Here is a 16,722-nt window from a genome sequence, read left to right on the forward strand (position 1 = left end):
CAGAAGACAAACACGGGACACAGTGGACAGAGTACCCTTCGTTGTCCAGTACTTCCCCGGAGCGGAGAAGCTACGGCATCTCCTCCGGAGCCTTCAACATGTCATTGATGAAGACGAACATCTCGCCAAGGCCATCCCCACACCCCCACTTCTTGCCTTCAAACAACCGCACAACCTCAAACAGACCATTGTCCGCAGCAAACTACCCAGCCTTCAGGAGAACAGTGACCAAGACACCACACAACCCTGCCACAGCAACCTCTGCAAGACGTGCCGGATCATCGACACAGATGCCATCATCTCACGTGAGAACACTATCCACCAGGTACACGGTACCTACTCTTGCAACTCGGCCAACATTGTCTACCTGATACGCTGCAAGAAAGGATGTCCCGAGGCATGGTACATTGGGGAAACTATGCAGACGCTGCGACAACGGATGAATGAACACCGCTCGACAATCACCAGGCAAGACTGTTCTCTTCCTGTTGGGGAGCACTTCAGCGGTCACGGGCATTCGGCCTCTGATATTCGGGTAAGCGTTCTCCAAGGCGGCCTTCGCGACACACGACAGCGCAGAGTTGCTGAGCAGAAACTGATAGCCAAGTTCCGCACACACAAGGACGGCCTCAACCGGGATATTGGGTTTATGTCACACTATTTGTAACTCCCACAGTTGCGTGGACCTGCAGAGTTTCACTGGCTGTCTTGTCTGGAGACAATACACATCTTTTTAGCCTGTCTTGATGCTCTCTCCACTCCCATTGTTTTGTTTCTTAAAGACTGGATTAGTTGTAAGTATTCGCATTCCAACCATTATTCATGTAAATTGAGTCTGTGTCTTTATAAGTTCTGTTTGTGAACAGAATTCCCACTCACCTGAAGAAGGGGCTTAGAGCCTCGAAAGCTTGTGTGGCTTTTGCTACCAAATAAACCTGTTGGACTTTAACCTGGTGTTGTTAAACTTCTTACTGTGTTCTTCCATTGAGCCAGTGTCTAATCCAATTTACTACCTCCCCATGTATACCTAGTGACTGAACCTTCCTAACTAACCTCCCATGAGGGACCTTGTCAAAGGCCTTGCTGAAATCCAGGTAGACAACATCCACCGCCTTCCCTTCATCCACTTTCCTGGTTACCTCCTCGAAAAACTCTAATAGATTGGTCAAACATGACCTACCACACACAAAGCCATGTTGACTCTCCCTAATAAGTCCCTGTCTATCCAAATATTTGTAGATCCTATCCCTTATCACACCTTCCAATAACTTGGCCACCACCGACGTCAAACTTACTGGCCAATAATTTCCCGGATTTCTTTTGGAACCTTTTTTAAACAACGGAACAACATGAGCCACCCTCCAATCATCCGGTACCCCCCCGTGAATACTGACATTTTAAATATGTCTGCCAGGGCCCCTGCAAGTTCAACACTAGCTTCCCTCAAGGTCCGTGGGAATACCCTGTCCGGTCCTGGGGATTTATCCACTCTGATTTGCCTCAAGACAGCGAGCACCTCCTCCCCTTTAATCTGTAAAGGTTCCATGACCTCCCTGTTTGCCCTATTTCCGTAGACTCCATGCCCGTTTCCTCAGTAAATACGGATGCAAAAAAAACATTTAGTATCTCCCCCATCTCTTTTGGTTCCACACACAGTCTACCACTCTGGTCTTCAAGGGGACCAATTTTATCCCTCACTATCCTTTTGCTCCTAACATACCTATAGAAGCTCTTTGGATTTTCCTTCACCCTGTCTGCCAAAGCAACCTCATGTCTTCTTTTAGCCCTCTTGATTTCCCTCTTAAGTAGCTTCTTGCACTTTTTATACTCCTCGAGCATCTGATCTGTTCCTTGCTGCCTGTACATTTCATACAACTCTCTCTTCCTCTTAATCAGTGTTACAATCTCCCTCGAGAACCAAGGTTCCTTATTCCGATTTACTTTGCCTTTAAACCTGACAGGAACATACAAACTCTGCACTCTCAAAATTTCTCCTTTGAAGGCCTCCCACTTTCCATTTACATCCTTACCAGAGAACAGCCTGTGCCAATCCACACTTCCCAGATCCCTTCTCATTTCATCAAATTTGGTCTTTTTCCAGTTCAGAACTTCAACCCGAGGACTAGATCTATCCTTATCCACGATCAGGTTGAAACTAATGGCATTATGATCACTGGATCCAAAGTGTTCCCTCACACTCACATCCATCACCTGCCCTAACTCATTTCCCAATAGGAGATCCAATATCGCATCCTCTCTAGTTGGCACCTCTATATACTGATGTAGAAAATTCTCCTGAACACATTTTACAAACTCTACCCCGTCTAAGCCTTTAACAGTATGCGAGTCCCAATCTATATGTGGAAAATTAAAATCCCCTATCACAACTTTGTGTTTCTTGCAGTTGTCAGCTATCTCTCCGCTGATTTGCTCCTCCAATTCTCGCTGACTATTGGGTGGTCTATGATACAACCCCATTAATGTGGTCATACCTTTCTTGTTTCTCAGCTCCACCCATAGGGCCTCTGTAGACAAGCTCCCTAATCTATCCTGCCTGAGTACCGCTGTAACATTTTCCCTGACCAACAATGCCACCCCCTCACCTTTTATCCCTCTGCCTCTATCCCGCCTGAAACATTGGAACCCTGGAACATTGAGCTGCCAGTCCTGCCCCTCCTGTAGCCAAGTTTCACTAATGGCTATTGTGGTGAACCATCGTTGGTTCCCACTAGATAGTACTGAGCCAGGGTCTGGCCAGTACTACAAGTATGTATATATGTTGCTGTTGGGGTTAGGGATGCGTTGTTCTACTTGTTGCTGTTGGGGTTAGGGTTGGGCTGTTACACCTTGTATTATAGTTATTGTGGTACATCCCAGTCGGGCTCCGCCTCCTGGGAGAGGTATAATGGTCTCTGCTCTGTCTGGGACCCCTCAGTCTGGGATCGTGTATATAATTAGTAGCTTCGTTGTAACAGCAAATAAAAGCCTTTATTTCCTGAGCATCTCAAGCCTCGTGTGTGATAACGCGCATCAATTTTATTTGCTGTTAAGTAAACTCTCGTCGAAAGAAAAAAGAACGATAGAGTATGGAGCAGATATTGAAACCTGAACGTCTTACACTGGATCCACGTGCGGCGGGCGCCTCTAACACCTTCGACCACTGGTTGAAATGTTTTGAGGACTACCTGGCAGCCTCCGCAGCGGTCACCACAGATGATGACAGACTCCGGGTCCTCCATGCGAGGGTAAGCGACACCGTCTACCTCGCGATCCGTGCGGCCACCGACTACACAAAGGCCCTCGAGCTTCTTAAGAAGCGTTACATTAAACCGCCAAACGAAATGCATGCTCGATACCTCTTAGCCACTCGACGACGGCAACCCGGCGAAACGACGGAAGAATACGCGAACGAGCTCCTACAGCTAGCCAGGGGCTGTAACTGCAAAGCAGTGTCGGCAGAGCAGAATAAGAACGACCTCGCTCGAGATGCGTTCGTGGCGGGAATCGGATCATCTTATATCCGACTCAGACTACTGGAGCAAGGTAATCTTGACCTCACTAAGGCAATAGAACTAGCGGATATGTTGGAGACGGCCTCCAAAAGCCTAGTATTGTATCCTGAAGACCACGTGGAGACAACGTGGCAGGAGCAGTCGCTGATCCCTCCTCGTCCCTCGGGTTCGAAAAGCTGCGTGATGGCGTGCCCACACTCGGGCCAGACGATGGCAGCAGCTCCGGGCGGCCCGCGGTGTTACTTCTGTGGGGGAGCGAAACATACTCGGCAACGGTGTCCCGCTAAAGCTGTGTTGTGCTCCGCCTGCGGTAAGAAGGGGCACTATTCGAAAGTGTGCCGATCTAAACCTGCTTCTCGGAACAGCAGTGTGGCCTGCGATTCCTCGGAGCCCGGTTCTTCGTCGTCGGCATCGTCGAGGGTTTCGTCCACGTGCGAGGCCAGGACGACGCTATTACGGTCGACGGAGTTGGAGATGTGTGACGACCAGGGGTCGCTGAGTTTGGCGCCATCACCCACGTGCGACCTATGGGAGCGGCCATGTTGGTCGGCACCGACCGCGAACGACCAGCAGGGGTCATCCTCGTCAATCTCAGCTGCCTGCAGTGGCGCTCATGAACCAACGGTGGCGTCGATCATCCTGGACCAGGCCAAGCCTCATAGACTTGACAAGTCTATGATGGACATTCAGGTAAATGACCACTTGATTTATTGTCTGTTTGACAGCGGGAGCACTGAGAGTTTTATCCACCCAGACGCTATGAAGCGGTGTGGACTCCGGATTCAACCTGTCAAACAGACAATTTCTATGGCATCAAGGTCCCGGTCTGTCACCATGCTAGGGAGTTGCGTGGTAACTTTAACGGTGCAAGGCACGGTTTACGAGCGTTTCAAGCTCCTGGTGTTGCCGCACCTTTGCGCGTCAATACTTCTCGGACTAAACCTCATGGTCCACTTGAGGAGTGTAACCCTACAGTACGGTGGGCCACTCCCTTCGCTTTCAGTGGGAGAACAGCAGCCTCCAAATTGCCCAACGCCTGTAGCCTCTCGACGCTGAAGATTACCACACCCTCCCTGTTCCAGAATCTTGTGCCAGGCTGCAAGCCCATTGCGACTAAGAGTAGGCGTTAGAGCGCTGAGGATCGGATCTTCATTCGATCTGAAGTTCAGCGGCTCCTCAAGGAAAGGATCATACAACCTAGCGCTAGTCCGTGGAGAGCGCAGGTCGTGGTGGTCAAGAGTGGGAACAAACCCCGGATGGTCATTGACTATAGTCAGACCATTAATAGATACTTGGTCCTCTGCTCTTTGTGATTTTTATTAATGACTTAGAGGAGGGGGCTGAAGGGTGGATCAGTAAATTTGCTGATGACACCAAGATTGGTGGAGTAGTGGATGAGGTGGAGGGCTGTTGTAGGCTGCAAAGAGACATAGATAGGATGCAAAGCTGGGCTGAAAAATTGCAAATGGAGTTTAACCCTGATAAATGTGAGGTGATTCATTTTGGTAGGACAAATTTAAATGTGGATTACAGGGTCAAAGGTCCATATCCACAGATCTCTAAAGGTTGCCAGTCAAGTGGATAGAGCTGTGAAGAAGGCCTATAGTGTGGTAGCTTTTATTAACAGGGGGTTGGAGTTTAAGAGCCGTGGGGTTATGCTGCAACTGTACAGGACCTTGGTGAGACCACATTTGGAATATTGTGTGCAGTTCTGGTCACCTCACTATAAGAAGGATGTGGAAGCGCTGGAAAGAGTGCAGAGGAGATTTACCAGGATGCTGCCTGGTTTGGAGGGTAGGTCATATGAGGAAAGGTTGAGGGAGCTAGGGCTGTTCTCTCTGGAGCGGAGGAGGCTGAGGGGAGACTTAATAGAGGTGTATAAAATGATGAAGGGGATAGATAGAGTGAACGTTCAAAGACTATTTCCTCGGGTGGATGGAGCTATTACAAGGGGGCATAACTATAGGGTTCGTGGTGGGAGATACAGGACGGATATCAGAGGTAGGTTCTTTATGCAGAGAGTGGTTGGGGTGTGGAATGGACTGCCTGCAGTGATAGTGGAGTCAGACACTTTAGAGACATTTAAGCGGTTATTGGATAGGCACATGGAGCACACCAGGATGATAGGGAGTGGGATAGCTTGATCTTGGTTTCAGATAAAGCTCGGCACAACATCGTGGGCCGAAGGGCCTGTTCTGTGCTGTACTGTTCTATGTTCTATGTTCTATGTTCTATAGATACACGCAGCTGGATGCGTATCCCCTCCCGCGCATATCTGACATGGTCAATCAGATTGCGCAGTACCGGGTGTTCTCCACCATAGACCTCAAGTCTGCCTACCACCAACTCCCCATTCGCCCAGAGGACCGACAATACACGGCTTTTGAGGCGGATGGTCGCTTGTATCACTTTCTCAGGGTTCCCTTTGGTGTCACCAATGGGGTCACGGTCTTCCAGCGTGCTATGGACCGAATGGTGGACCAGAACGGGCTGCAGGCTACCTTCCCGTACCTGGATAACGTCACCATCTGCGGCCATGACCAGCAGGACCACGACACAAATCTCCTGAATTTCCTATGCACTGCATCTCGCCTGGAGGTTAGCGAATGTTGTCCCATTGTTTAAGAAGGGGAACAGAGACTTCCCCGGGAATTATAGACCGGTGAGTCTCACTTCTGTTGTCGGCAAGATGTTGGAAAAAATTATAAGGGATAGGATTTATAGTTATTTGGAGAGTAATGAATTGATAGGTGATAGTCAGCATGGTTTTGTGGCAGGTAGGTCGCGCCTTACTAACCTTATTGAGTTTTTTGAGAAAGTGACCAAGGAGGTGGATGGGGGCAAGGCAGTGGACGTGGTATATATGGATTTTAGTAAGGCGTTTGATAAGGTTCACCATGGTAGGCTTCTGCAGAAAATGCAGATGTATGGGATTGGGGGTGATCTAGGAAATTGGATCAGGAATTGGCTAGCGGATAGGAAACAGAGGGTGGTGGTTGATAGTAAATATTCATCATGGAGTGCGGTTACAAGTGGTGTACCTCAGGGATCTGTTTTGGGGCCACTGCTGTTTGTAATATTTATTAATGATCTGGATGAGGGTATAGTTGGGTGGATTAGCAAATTTGCTGATGACACCAAAGTCGGTGGTGTGGTAGACAGTGAGGAAGGGTGTCGTAGTTTGCAGGAAGACTTAGACAGGTTGCAAAGTTGGGCCGAGAGGTGGCGGATGGAGTTTAATGCGGAGAAGTGTGAGGTAATTCACTTTGGTAGGAATAACAGATGTGTTGAGTATAGGGCTAACGGGAGGACTTTGAATAGTGTGGAGGAGCAGAGGGATCTAGGTGTATGTGTGCATAGATCCCTGAAAGTTGGGAATCAAGTAGATAAGGTTGTTAAGAAGGCATATGGTGTCTTGGCGTTTATTGGTAGGGGGATTGAATTTAGGAGTCGTAGCGTTATGTTGCAACTGTACACAACTCTGGTGCGGCCGCACTTGGAGTACTGTGTGCAGTTCTGGTCCCCACATTACAGGAAGGATGTGGAGGCTTTGGAGAGGGTGCAGAGGAGGTTTACCAGGATGTTGCCTGGTATGGAGGGGAGATCCTATGAGGAGAGGCTGAGGGATTTGGGATTGTTTTCGCTGGAAAGGCGGCGGCTAAGAGGGGATCTTATTGAAACATATAAGATGATTAGAGGTTTAGATAGGGTGGATAGTGATAGCCTTTTTCCTCTGATGGAGAAATCCAGCACGAGGGGGCATGGCTTTAAATTGAGGGGGGGTAGTTATAGAACCGATGTCAGGGGTAGGTTCTTTACCCAGAGGGTGGTGAGGGATTGGAATGCCCTGCCAGCATCAGTAGTAAATGCGCCTAGTTTGGGGGCGTTTAAGAGATCCGTAGATAGGTTCATGGACGAAAAGAAATTGGTTTAGGTTGGAGGGTCACAGTTTTTTTTTTTTTTAACTGGTCGGTGCAACATCGTGGGCCGAAGGGCCTGTTCTGCGCTGTAATGTTCTATGTTCTATGTTCTATGAACCTGACCTCCAACAGGGAGAAGTGTGTGTTTCGTACGCGCCGTTTAGCCATCCTCGGATACGTGGTGGAAAACGGGGTCATTGGCCCTGATCCAGACCATATGCGTCCCCTCTTTGAACTTCCCCTGCCCACTAGTGCAAAAGCACTGAGAAGATGCTTAGGCTTCTTCTCTTATTATGCACAGTGGGTTCCCAATTACGCGGACAAAGCCCGTCCGCTCATCAAGTCCACTTCTTTTCCCCTAAAACCAGAGGCTCGATTGGCCTTTGATAAACTAAAAGCCGACATCGTGAAAGCTACGATGCACGCTGTTGATGAGTCCATCCCCTTTCAGGTGGAGAGCGATGCATCTGATTTCGCCCTGGCCGCCACACTTAACCAGGCGGACAGGCCCGTCGCCTTTTTTTCCCGCACCCTCCAAGGCCCCGAAATTCGGCATTCAGCGGTGGAAAAGGAGGCCCAGGCCATTGTGGAGGCCGTCAGGCACTGGCGCCATTACTTGGCGGGAAAACGGTTCACCCTGATCACGGACCAGCGGTCCGTGGCGTTCATGTTTAATAACACGCTGAGGGGCAAGATCAAGAATGACAAGATCTTGCGGTGGAGAATTGAACTCTCCACCTATAACTATGACATCATGTATCGTCCAGGGATACTCAATGAGCCCTCGGATGCCCTCTCGCGTGAAACATGCGCCAGTATACAGGAGGACCGTTTGCAGGCTCTCCATATTGACCTATGCCATCCTGGGGTCACTCGGCTCTACCACTTTATAAAAGCCCACAATCTGCCCTACTCACTGGAGGATGTCAGGTCCATAACAAGAAGCTGTCGGGTATGCGCGGAATGCAAACCGCACTTTTGCCGACCTGACCGGGCACAATTAGTCAAGGCCACTCAAAGAACAAAGAACAAAGAACAATACAGCACAGGAACAGGCCCTTCGGCCCTCCAAGCCCGCGCCGCTCCCCGGTCCAGGATTGAATCCTGAATCCAGGATCCCCGCCCAATTTTCCAGCCTATCTACATACCAATATCCTATCCACCGAGCTGTCCCTCACAGCTACGATGCTTTGTTCATTACAACCTATTAACTCACACCCACCCCCCTGTTCCAGACCATGTGATTCCCAGGGAGAGGCGAGAACCCAGAGTGAAAAACCCCAGGGCCAATATGGGGAAAAAAAAAATCTGGGAAATTCCTCTCCGACCCCCTGAGGCGATCGAAACGAGTCCAGGAGATCACAATGGCCCTGATCGGAAAATGCTTCCCAACCCTAGTCATTTCCACTTCCATGAACACCATATGAATTCCCTGCCCCCGAGACAGGTTCCCAACTATCCGCAGTCTCGCTCTGTACTGGCACCAGCAAGATGATCATAGAATGAAGCCTTGAAACGAGAAACAAGGAACAATTAGCCCGCGCCGCTCCCTGGTCCAAACTAGACCACTCTTTTGTATCCCTCCATTCCCACTCCGGTCATATAGCTGTCTAGATAAGTCTTAAACGTTCCCAGTGTGTCCGCCTCCACCACCTTGCCCGGCAACACATTCCAGGCCCCCACGACCCTCTGTGTGAAATATGTCCTTCTGATATCTGTGTTAAACCTCCCCCCCTTCAAAGAACAAAGAACAGTACAGCACAGGAAACAGGCCTTCGGCCCTCCAAGCCTGTGCCGCTCCTTGGTCCAACTAGACCAATCGTTTGTATCCCTCCATTCCCAGGCTGCTCATGTGACCATCCAGGTAAGTCTTAAACGATGTCAGCGTGCCTGCCTCCACCACCCTACTTGGCAGCGCATTCCAGGCCCCCACCACCCTCTGTGTAAAAAACGTCCCTCTGATGTCTGAGTTATACTTCGCCCCTCTCAGCTTGAGCCCGTGACCCCTCGTGATCGTCACCTCCGACCTGGGAAAAAGCTTCCCACTGTTCACCCTATCTATACCCTTCATAATCTTGTATACCTCTATTAGATCTCCCCTCATTCTCCGTCTTTCCAAGGAGAACAACCCCAGTCTACCCAATCTCTCCTCATAGCTAAGACCCTCCATACCAGGCAACATCCTGGTAAACCTTCTCTGCACTCTCTCCAATGCCTCCACGTCCTTCTGGTAGTGCGGCGACCAGAACTGGACGCAGTACTCCAAATGCGGCCTAACCAGCGTTCTATACAGCTGCATCATCAGACTCCAGCTTTTATACTCTATACCCCGTCCTATAAAGGCAAGCATACCATATGCCTTCTTCACCACCTTCTCCACCTGTGTTGCCACCTTCAAGGATTTGTGGACTTGCACACCTAGGTCCCTCTGTGTTTCTATACTCCTGATGACTCTGCCATTTATTGCATAACTCCTCCCTACATTATTTCTTCCAAAATGCATCACTTCGCATTTATCCGGATTAAATTCCATCTGCCACCTCTCCGCCCAATTTTCCAGCCTATCTATATCCTGCTGTATTGCCCGACAATGCTCTTCGCTATCCGCAATTCCAGCCATCTTTGTGTCATCCGCAAACTTGCTGATTACACCAGTTACACCTTCTTCCAAATCATTTATATATATCACAAATAGCAGAGGTCCCAGTACAGAGCCTTCGAAAGACTGAGTGTCGATTTTAAGGGCCCCCTTCCCTCAACAGATCGGAATGTGTACTTCCTCAACATCATTGATGAGTACTCGAGATTCCCTTTTGTTATTCCCTGCTCTGATACATCCGCTGCCACGGTGATCAAGGCATTCCGTGATCATTTCACCCTGTTCGGGTACCCCAGCTACATTCACAGCGACAGGGGCTCGTCGTTCATGAGCGATGACTTGAGGCAATACCTGCTCTCATACGGGATTGCCTCTAGTAGAACCACGAGCTACAACCCTAGGGGTAACGGACAGGTGGAACGTGAGAATGCTACAGTCTGGAAGGCTGTCTTACTGGCGTTGAAGTCAAAAAGCCTTCCAGTCTCCCGTTGGCAAGAGGTGCTCCCTGATGCGCTCCATTCCATACGCTCACTCCTGTGTACGGCAACCAACGCTATTCCCCATGAGAGGCTGTTTTCATTCCCTCGGAAGTCTTCCTCTGGGACCTCATTACCGTCTTGGTTGACGTACTCAGGACCTGTCCTCCTGCGGCGACATGTTAGGGCCCGCAAGTCCGACCCGTTGGTCGAACAGGTCCATCTCCTCCACGCCAACCCTCAGTATGCCTATGTGGCATACCCTGACGGGCGAGAGGACACGGTCTCGATCCGAGACCTGGCGCCAGCAGGGGACGTAGAAACCCCTGTCGCTCCCATACCCCCTGTTAGAAACCCCATAACTATTGTTTCCCCTCCAGACACGGCGCGGGCAGCATCAGGACCATTACTTAACCCTTTTACTCCCGTGTACAGCTTGCCTGAGTCCAGAGGATGGTCGCCACTTCAGGGCGTGTCGGAACTACTCAATGGATTACCATCACCTCGGGGTCAACCGGCCCATGAGACTGTGGAGGAACAGTTGGACAGCGCCTTGGGGAGAACGCCACCGCGAGTGCCTACTCCGGTGTCACCGCCGGTATTGAGGAGGTCACAACGACGGTGCGGTCCCCCTGACCATCTGAGCTTATAGACTAATGACAAATTATTCTGTTTTTTGTACCCCGCCGGCCTTTGTCTTCAAAGGAGGGGTGAATGTGGTGAACCATCATTGTTTCCCACTAGATAGTACTGAGCTAGGGTCTGGCCAGTACTACAAGTATGTATATATGTTGCTGTTGGGGTTAGGCATGGGTTGTTCTACTTGTTGCTGTTGGGGTTAGGGTTGGGCTGTTACACCTTGTATTATAGTTATTGTGGTACATCCCAGTCGGGCTCCACCTCCTGGGAGAGGTATAAAGGTCACTGCTCTGTCTGGGACCCCTCAGTCTGGGATCGTGTATATAATTAGTAGCTTCATTGTAACAGCAAATAAAAGCCTTTATTTCCTGAGCATCTCAAGCCTCGTGTGTGATAACGCGCATCAGCTCTAATGTCATATTTCCACGTGTCTACCCACGCCTTCAGCTCATCTGCCTGAAGGTGTAACTGGCGTAATCAGCAAGTTTGCGGATTACACGAAGATGGCTGGACTTACGGATAGCGAAGAGCATTGTCGGGCAATACAGCAGGATATAGATAGGCTGGAAAATTGGGCGGAGAGGTGGCAGATGGAGTTTAATCCGGATAAATGCGAAGTGATGCATTTTGGAAGAAATAACGTAGGGAGGAGTTATACAATAAATGGCAGAGTCATCAGGAGTATAGAAACACAGAGGGACCTAGGTGTGCAAGTCCACAAATCCTTGAAGGTGGCAACACAGGTGGAGAAGGTGGTGAAGAAGGCATATGGTATGCTTGCCTTTATAGGACGGGGTACAGAGTATAAAAGCTGGAGTCTGATGATGCAGCTGTATAGAACGCTGGTTAGGCCACATCTGGAGTACTGCGTCCAGTTCTGGTCGCCGCACTACCAGAAGGACGTGGAGGCGTTAGAGAGAGTGCAGAGAAGGTTTATCAGGATGTTGCCTGGTATGGAGGGTCTTTGCTATGAGGAGAGATTGGGTAAGCTGGGCTCGTTCTCCCTGGAAAGACGGAGAATGAGGGGAGATCTAATAGAGGTGTACAAGATTATGAAGGGGATAGATAGGGTGAACGGTGGGAAGCTTTTTCCCAGATCAGAAGTGACGTTCACGAGGGGTCACGGGCTCAAGGTGAGAGGGGCGAAGTATAACTCAGATATTAGAGGGATGTTTTTTACACAGAGGGTGGTGGGGGCCTGGAATGCGCAGCCAAGTAGGGTGGTGGAGGCAGGCACGCTGACATCGTTTAAGACTTACCTGGATAGTCACATGAGCAGCCTGGGAATGGAGGGATACAAACGATTGGTCTAGTTGGACCAAGGAGCGGCACAGGCTTGGAGGGCCGAAGGGCCTGTTTCCTGTGCTGTACTGTTCTTTGTTCCCCACAATACTCCTGGCATTGAAATAGACACACCTCAAAAGATTATTTCCACCACACTCTCCCCTTCCATTTGTGATTTTGCTTGAACTAACCTGTCTTTTTGAACTAACCTGAGGCAAGAGGCACAACCAGCAGATGGTCACACATGGAAATATAATCAAACTTGTGGCATTGAAACGGAATATTATCAGCGAATTTAGCAGACACACAGATGGATAGTTTCTCTCTGAAGAAACTGGGATGAGGCTTGCGGATCTGTTTTGGGTCCATTCACTTCTGAACAGTTTTGTTTCTTTCAGGAAAGACATGTTCTAAAGTGGAGGAAGCAAACAAGCTTAAACCTGTAGACGATGCGAAATCTGGAAAAGTCGCAGTCAGTGATGAGTTATCTTACATCCCGCAGGGTCCAAGCGGGATGGTACATGGGATAGAGAAAGAGATATCCTCGTCATTTTGGGGTTGTTTTCGAAAGAAGAATTGGACTCGCTGAGGATTGGACAGTTCATTGAACCTGAAAATCTCACCAGGTTAATGAGACAAAGAGAAATGCAGGTTCTAACCACCACAGCCTTTTCCTCAACTGCACAGTTCATGATCTGAGAAGTTCGAGTATCTGCACACAGATACATGAACATGGACACACACACACACACATGGACTTTTCTTATTCATTTATGGCCATCACCGGCTTCCAAAGTCACATGTCGGCCAGACCAGGTAAGGACGACAGATTTCCCTCCCTAAAGGTCATTAGTGAACCAGATGTGACTTTCTGACTATTGACAATGGTTTTATGGTCACCATTGGACATTTAATTCCAGGTTTTGTGTATTAAATTCAAATTCCTGTGGTGGGATTCGAACCCACGTCCCCAGAACATTAGCCGAGTTTCTGGATGAGCAGTCCAGCAATAATACCACTAAGCCATTGCCTTCCCGGACACACATGGACACAGACTGATACGCAGGCACACATGGACATGGGTGCACGCACATGGATACATGCAAAGACACACACGCGCACAGTTAAACACATGGACAAAAGCTCATGGGCATACACATGCACACACACACACATACAAGACACATACACACACGCAAGGACACACATGCACACACACAGACACACACAAGAACATGCAAACACACACACAAACATGGACACAGGCAAACAGACACACAAGGACACACAAACACACATGCATTCAGACACACACGCGATGGAATTCTACCACCTCGCTCGAGTGAGGTCGTACAATCCCACCCATGGACTCACACACGCACAAGGACACAGATGCACACATACACACACACTCCAAAAGCTGTCTATTTTTACGTGATGCCAATGGTTGGTAAGAATAATTGCAGATTTGAAACTCGCAGCTTTTTTCTCTGTGATGCTCCTGGAGCTGTTTGTTTCCATGTGTATTAGTAATGGCTTTCTCTGGTTATTCTTCCAAAATAATACAAAATATGAAATGTAAAGTGTGAACTCGGTACTGACTCCCAAAAGATAATATTCAAATCCATAGTCGCTCTGTCCAAAGGTATGTCATTCCTTCGTTGCCTGCTGATCCTTCATCCTGACACTGTTTCATTTTTCACAGATCTTTCAGTTTTAGATTTGCTGACCATCCATTCCCAGGGGCAGGGCGAGGAGATGTGGCCACTAGGTCTACCTCAGGAGAGAGTGAAGGGAATACACACCGTGGACAGTATTAGATAGCACAGTCTAGCCACCCTGAGAAACACTCTGCTGCCAACGGCCAGAGTCGAAATAATGTGTTTTGGGAGATGGGCTATACAGATATATAAATAAAAAGCACAAGTTTCAACATGGCACAGGAACTTAGAGACTTGGGTATGCTTGGAAAAATCTTTGCAAGTGACAATTCATTCATAAGGATGCAAAAGGCAATAAATGTGCAAGGACTTTAGTGTGTGTCATCTGTCCGTCTGTGTGTGTCTGTGTGCATTGTCTGTGTGTGTGTCTATGTTTTTCTGTGTGTTGTGTGTGTCTGTTTTGTGTGTGTTGTCTAAGTGTTGCAAGCTGTCTGAGTGTTGTCTATGTGTGTTGTCTGTGTCTGTGTTTGTTTTTATGTGTCTGTGTCTGTGTGCATCTGTGTGTTTTAGAAACATAGAAAAACTACAGCACAAACAGGCCCTTCGGCCCCACAAGTTGTGCCGAACACATCCCTACCTTCTAGACCTACCTATAACCCTCCATCCTATTAAGTCCCATGTACTCATCCAGAAGTCTCTTAAAAGACCCTATTGAGTTTGCCTCCACCACCACTGACGGCAGCCGATTCCACTCGCCCACCACCCTTTGTGTAAAAAACTTCCCCCTAACATTTCCCCTGTACCTACCCCCCAGCACCTTAAACCTGTGTCCTCTCGTAGCAGCCATTTCCACCCTGGGAAAAAGCCTCTGAGAGTCCACCCGATCTATGCCTCTCAACATCTTATACACCTCTATTAGGTCTCCTCTCATCCTACGTCTCTCCAAGGAGAAAAGACCGAGCTCCCTCAGCCTAGCCTCATAAGGCATGCCACTCAATCCAGGCAACATCCTTGTAAATCTCCTCTGCACCCTTTCAATCTTTTCCACATCCTTCCTGTAATGAGGCGACCAGAACTGAGCACAGTACTCCAAGTGGGGTCTGACGAGGGTCTTATATAGCTGCATCATTATCCCCGGACTCCTAAACTCAATCCCTCGATTGATAAAGGCCAGCACACCAGACGCCTTCTTAACCACCTCCTCCACCTGCGGAGCCGATTTTAGAGTCCTGTGGAACCGGACCCCAACTTCCTTCTGATCCTCTACAGTACTAAGAGTCTTTCCCTTTATATTGTACTCCTTCATCCCATTCGACCTGCCAAAATGGACCACTACGCATTTATCTGGGTTGAAGTCCATCTGCCACTTCTCCGCCCAGTCTTGCATCCTATCTATGTCCCTCTGTAACTTCTGACATCCCTCCAGACTATCCACAACCCCACCAACCTTCGTGTCGTCAGCAAACTTATCAACCCATCCCTCCACTTCCTCATCCAGGTCATTTATGAAAATGACAAACAGCAAGGGTCCCAGAACAGATCCCTGGGGCACACCACTGGTGACCGACCTCCATTTAGAAAAAGACCCATCTATACACACTCTCTGCTGTGTTTTGTGTGTGTGTTTTTGTGTGCCTGTGATTGTGTGTTGTCTGTGTATGTGCACATGTGTTGTCTGTGTGTTGTCTGAGTGTGTTGTCTGTGTGTGTTTTTGTGTGTCAGTGTGTGCTTTTGTGTGTTGTCTGTCTGTGTATGTATGTGCATGTGTTGCCTTGTGTTTGTGTCTGTGTGTGTGTTTCATGTCTGTGTGGATGTTGGCCTATATTGCGAGGAGGATAGAATATAAAAGCAGGGATGTCTTGATGCACCTGTACAGGGCATTGGTGAGGCCGCAGCTGGAATACTGTGTGCAGTATTGGTCCCCTTATATGAGGAAGGATATATTGGCATGGGAGGGAGTGCAGAGAAGGTTCACCAGGTTGATACCGGAGATGAGGGGTTTGGATTATGAGGAGAGGCTGAGGAGATTGGGTTTGTACTCGTTGGAGTTTAGAAGGATGAGGGGGGATCTTATGGAGACTTATAAGATAATGCGGGGGCTGGATAAGGTGGAGGCGGAGAGATTCTTTCCACTTAGTAAGGAAGTTAAAACTAGAGGACACAGCCTCAAAATAAAGGGGGGTCGGTTTAAGACAGAGTTGAGGAGGAACTTCTTCTCCCAGAGGGTGGTGAATCTCTGGAATTCTCTGCCCACTGAGGTGGTGGAGGCTACCTCGCTGAATATGTTTAAAGCGCGGATGGATGGATTCCTGATCGGTAAGGGAATTAAGGGTTATGGGGATCAGGCGGGTAAGTGGTACTGATCCACGTCAGATCAGCCATGATCTTATTGAATGGCGGGGCAGGCTCGAGGGGCTAGATGGCCTACTCCTGCTCCTATTTCTTATGTTCTTATGTTCTTATGTGTGTGTGTATGGGTGTGCATGTATTTACTGAGTGTTGTCTGTGTCTGTATGTGTTTGTGAGTGTTTGTGTGTGAGTGTGTTTGTGTGTGTGTGAGTGTGTGTGTGGGTGTATGTATGTGAGTGTGTGAGCGTGTGTGTGGGTTTGTGTGATTGTGTGTGTGTGTGT

At 48.9% G+C, this 16,722-nt stretch overlaps 1 protein-coding gene across 1 annotated transcript in view; it reads left to right on the forward strand.

Moving 5' to 3' along the window:
* The window catches only part of LOC144507659 (EVI5-like protein), a 371,712-nt gene that overhangs the window by 24,440 nt on the left and 330,550 nt on the right, over window positions 1-16,722 (forward strand). Inside the window, exon 2 of the mRNA XM_078234815.1 lies at window positions 12,829-12,947. Coding sequence (XP_078090941.1) covers window positions 12,829-12,947 — 119 coding nt within the window. The remainder of the gene's footprint in view (window positions 1-12,828; window positions 12,948-16,722) is intronic.

This window comes from Mustelus asterias, chromosome 19 (genome assembly GCF_964213995.1).
Source record: "Mustelus asterias chromosome 19, sMusAst1.hap1.1, whole genome shotgun sequence".
Lineage (NCBI taxonomy): Eukaryota > Metazoa > Chordata > Chondrichthyes > Carcharhiniformes > Triakidae > Mustelus > Mustelus asterias.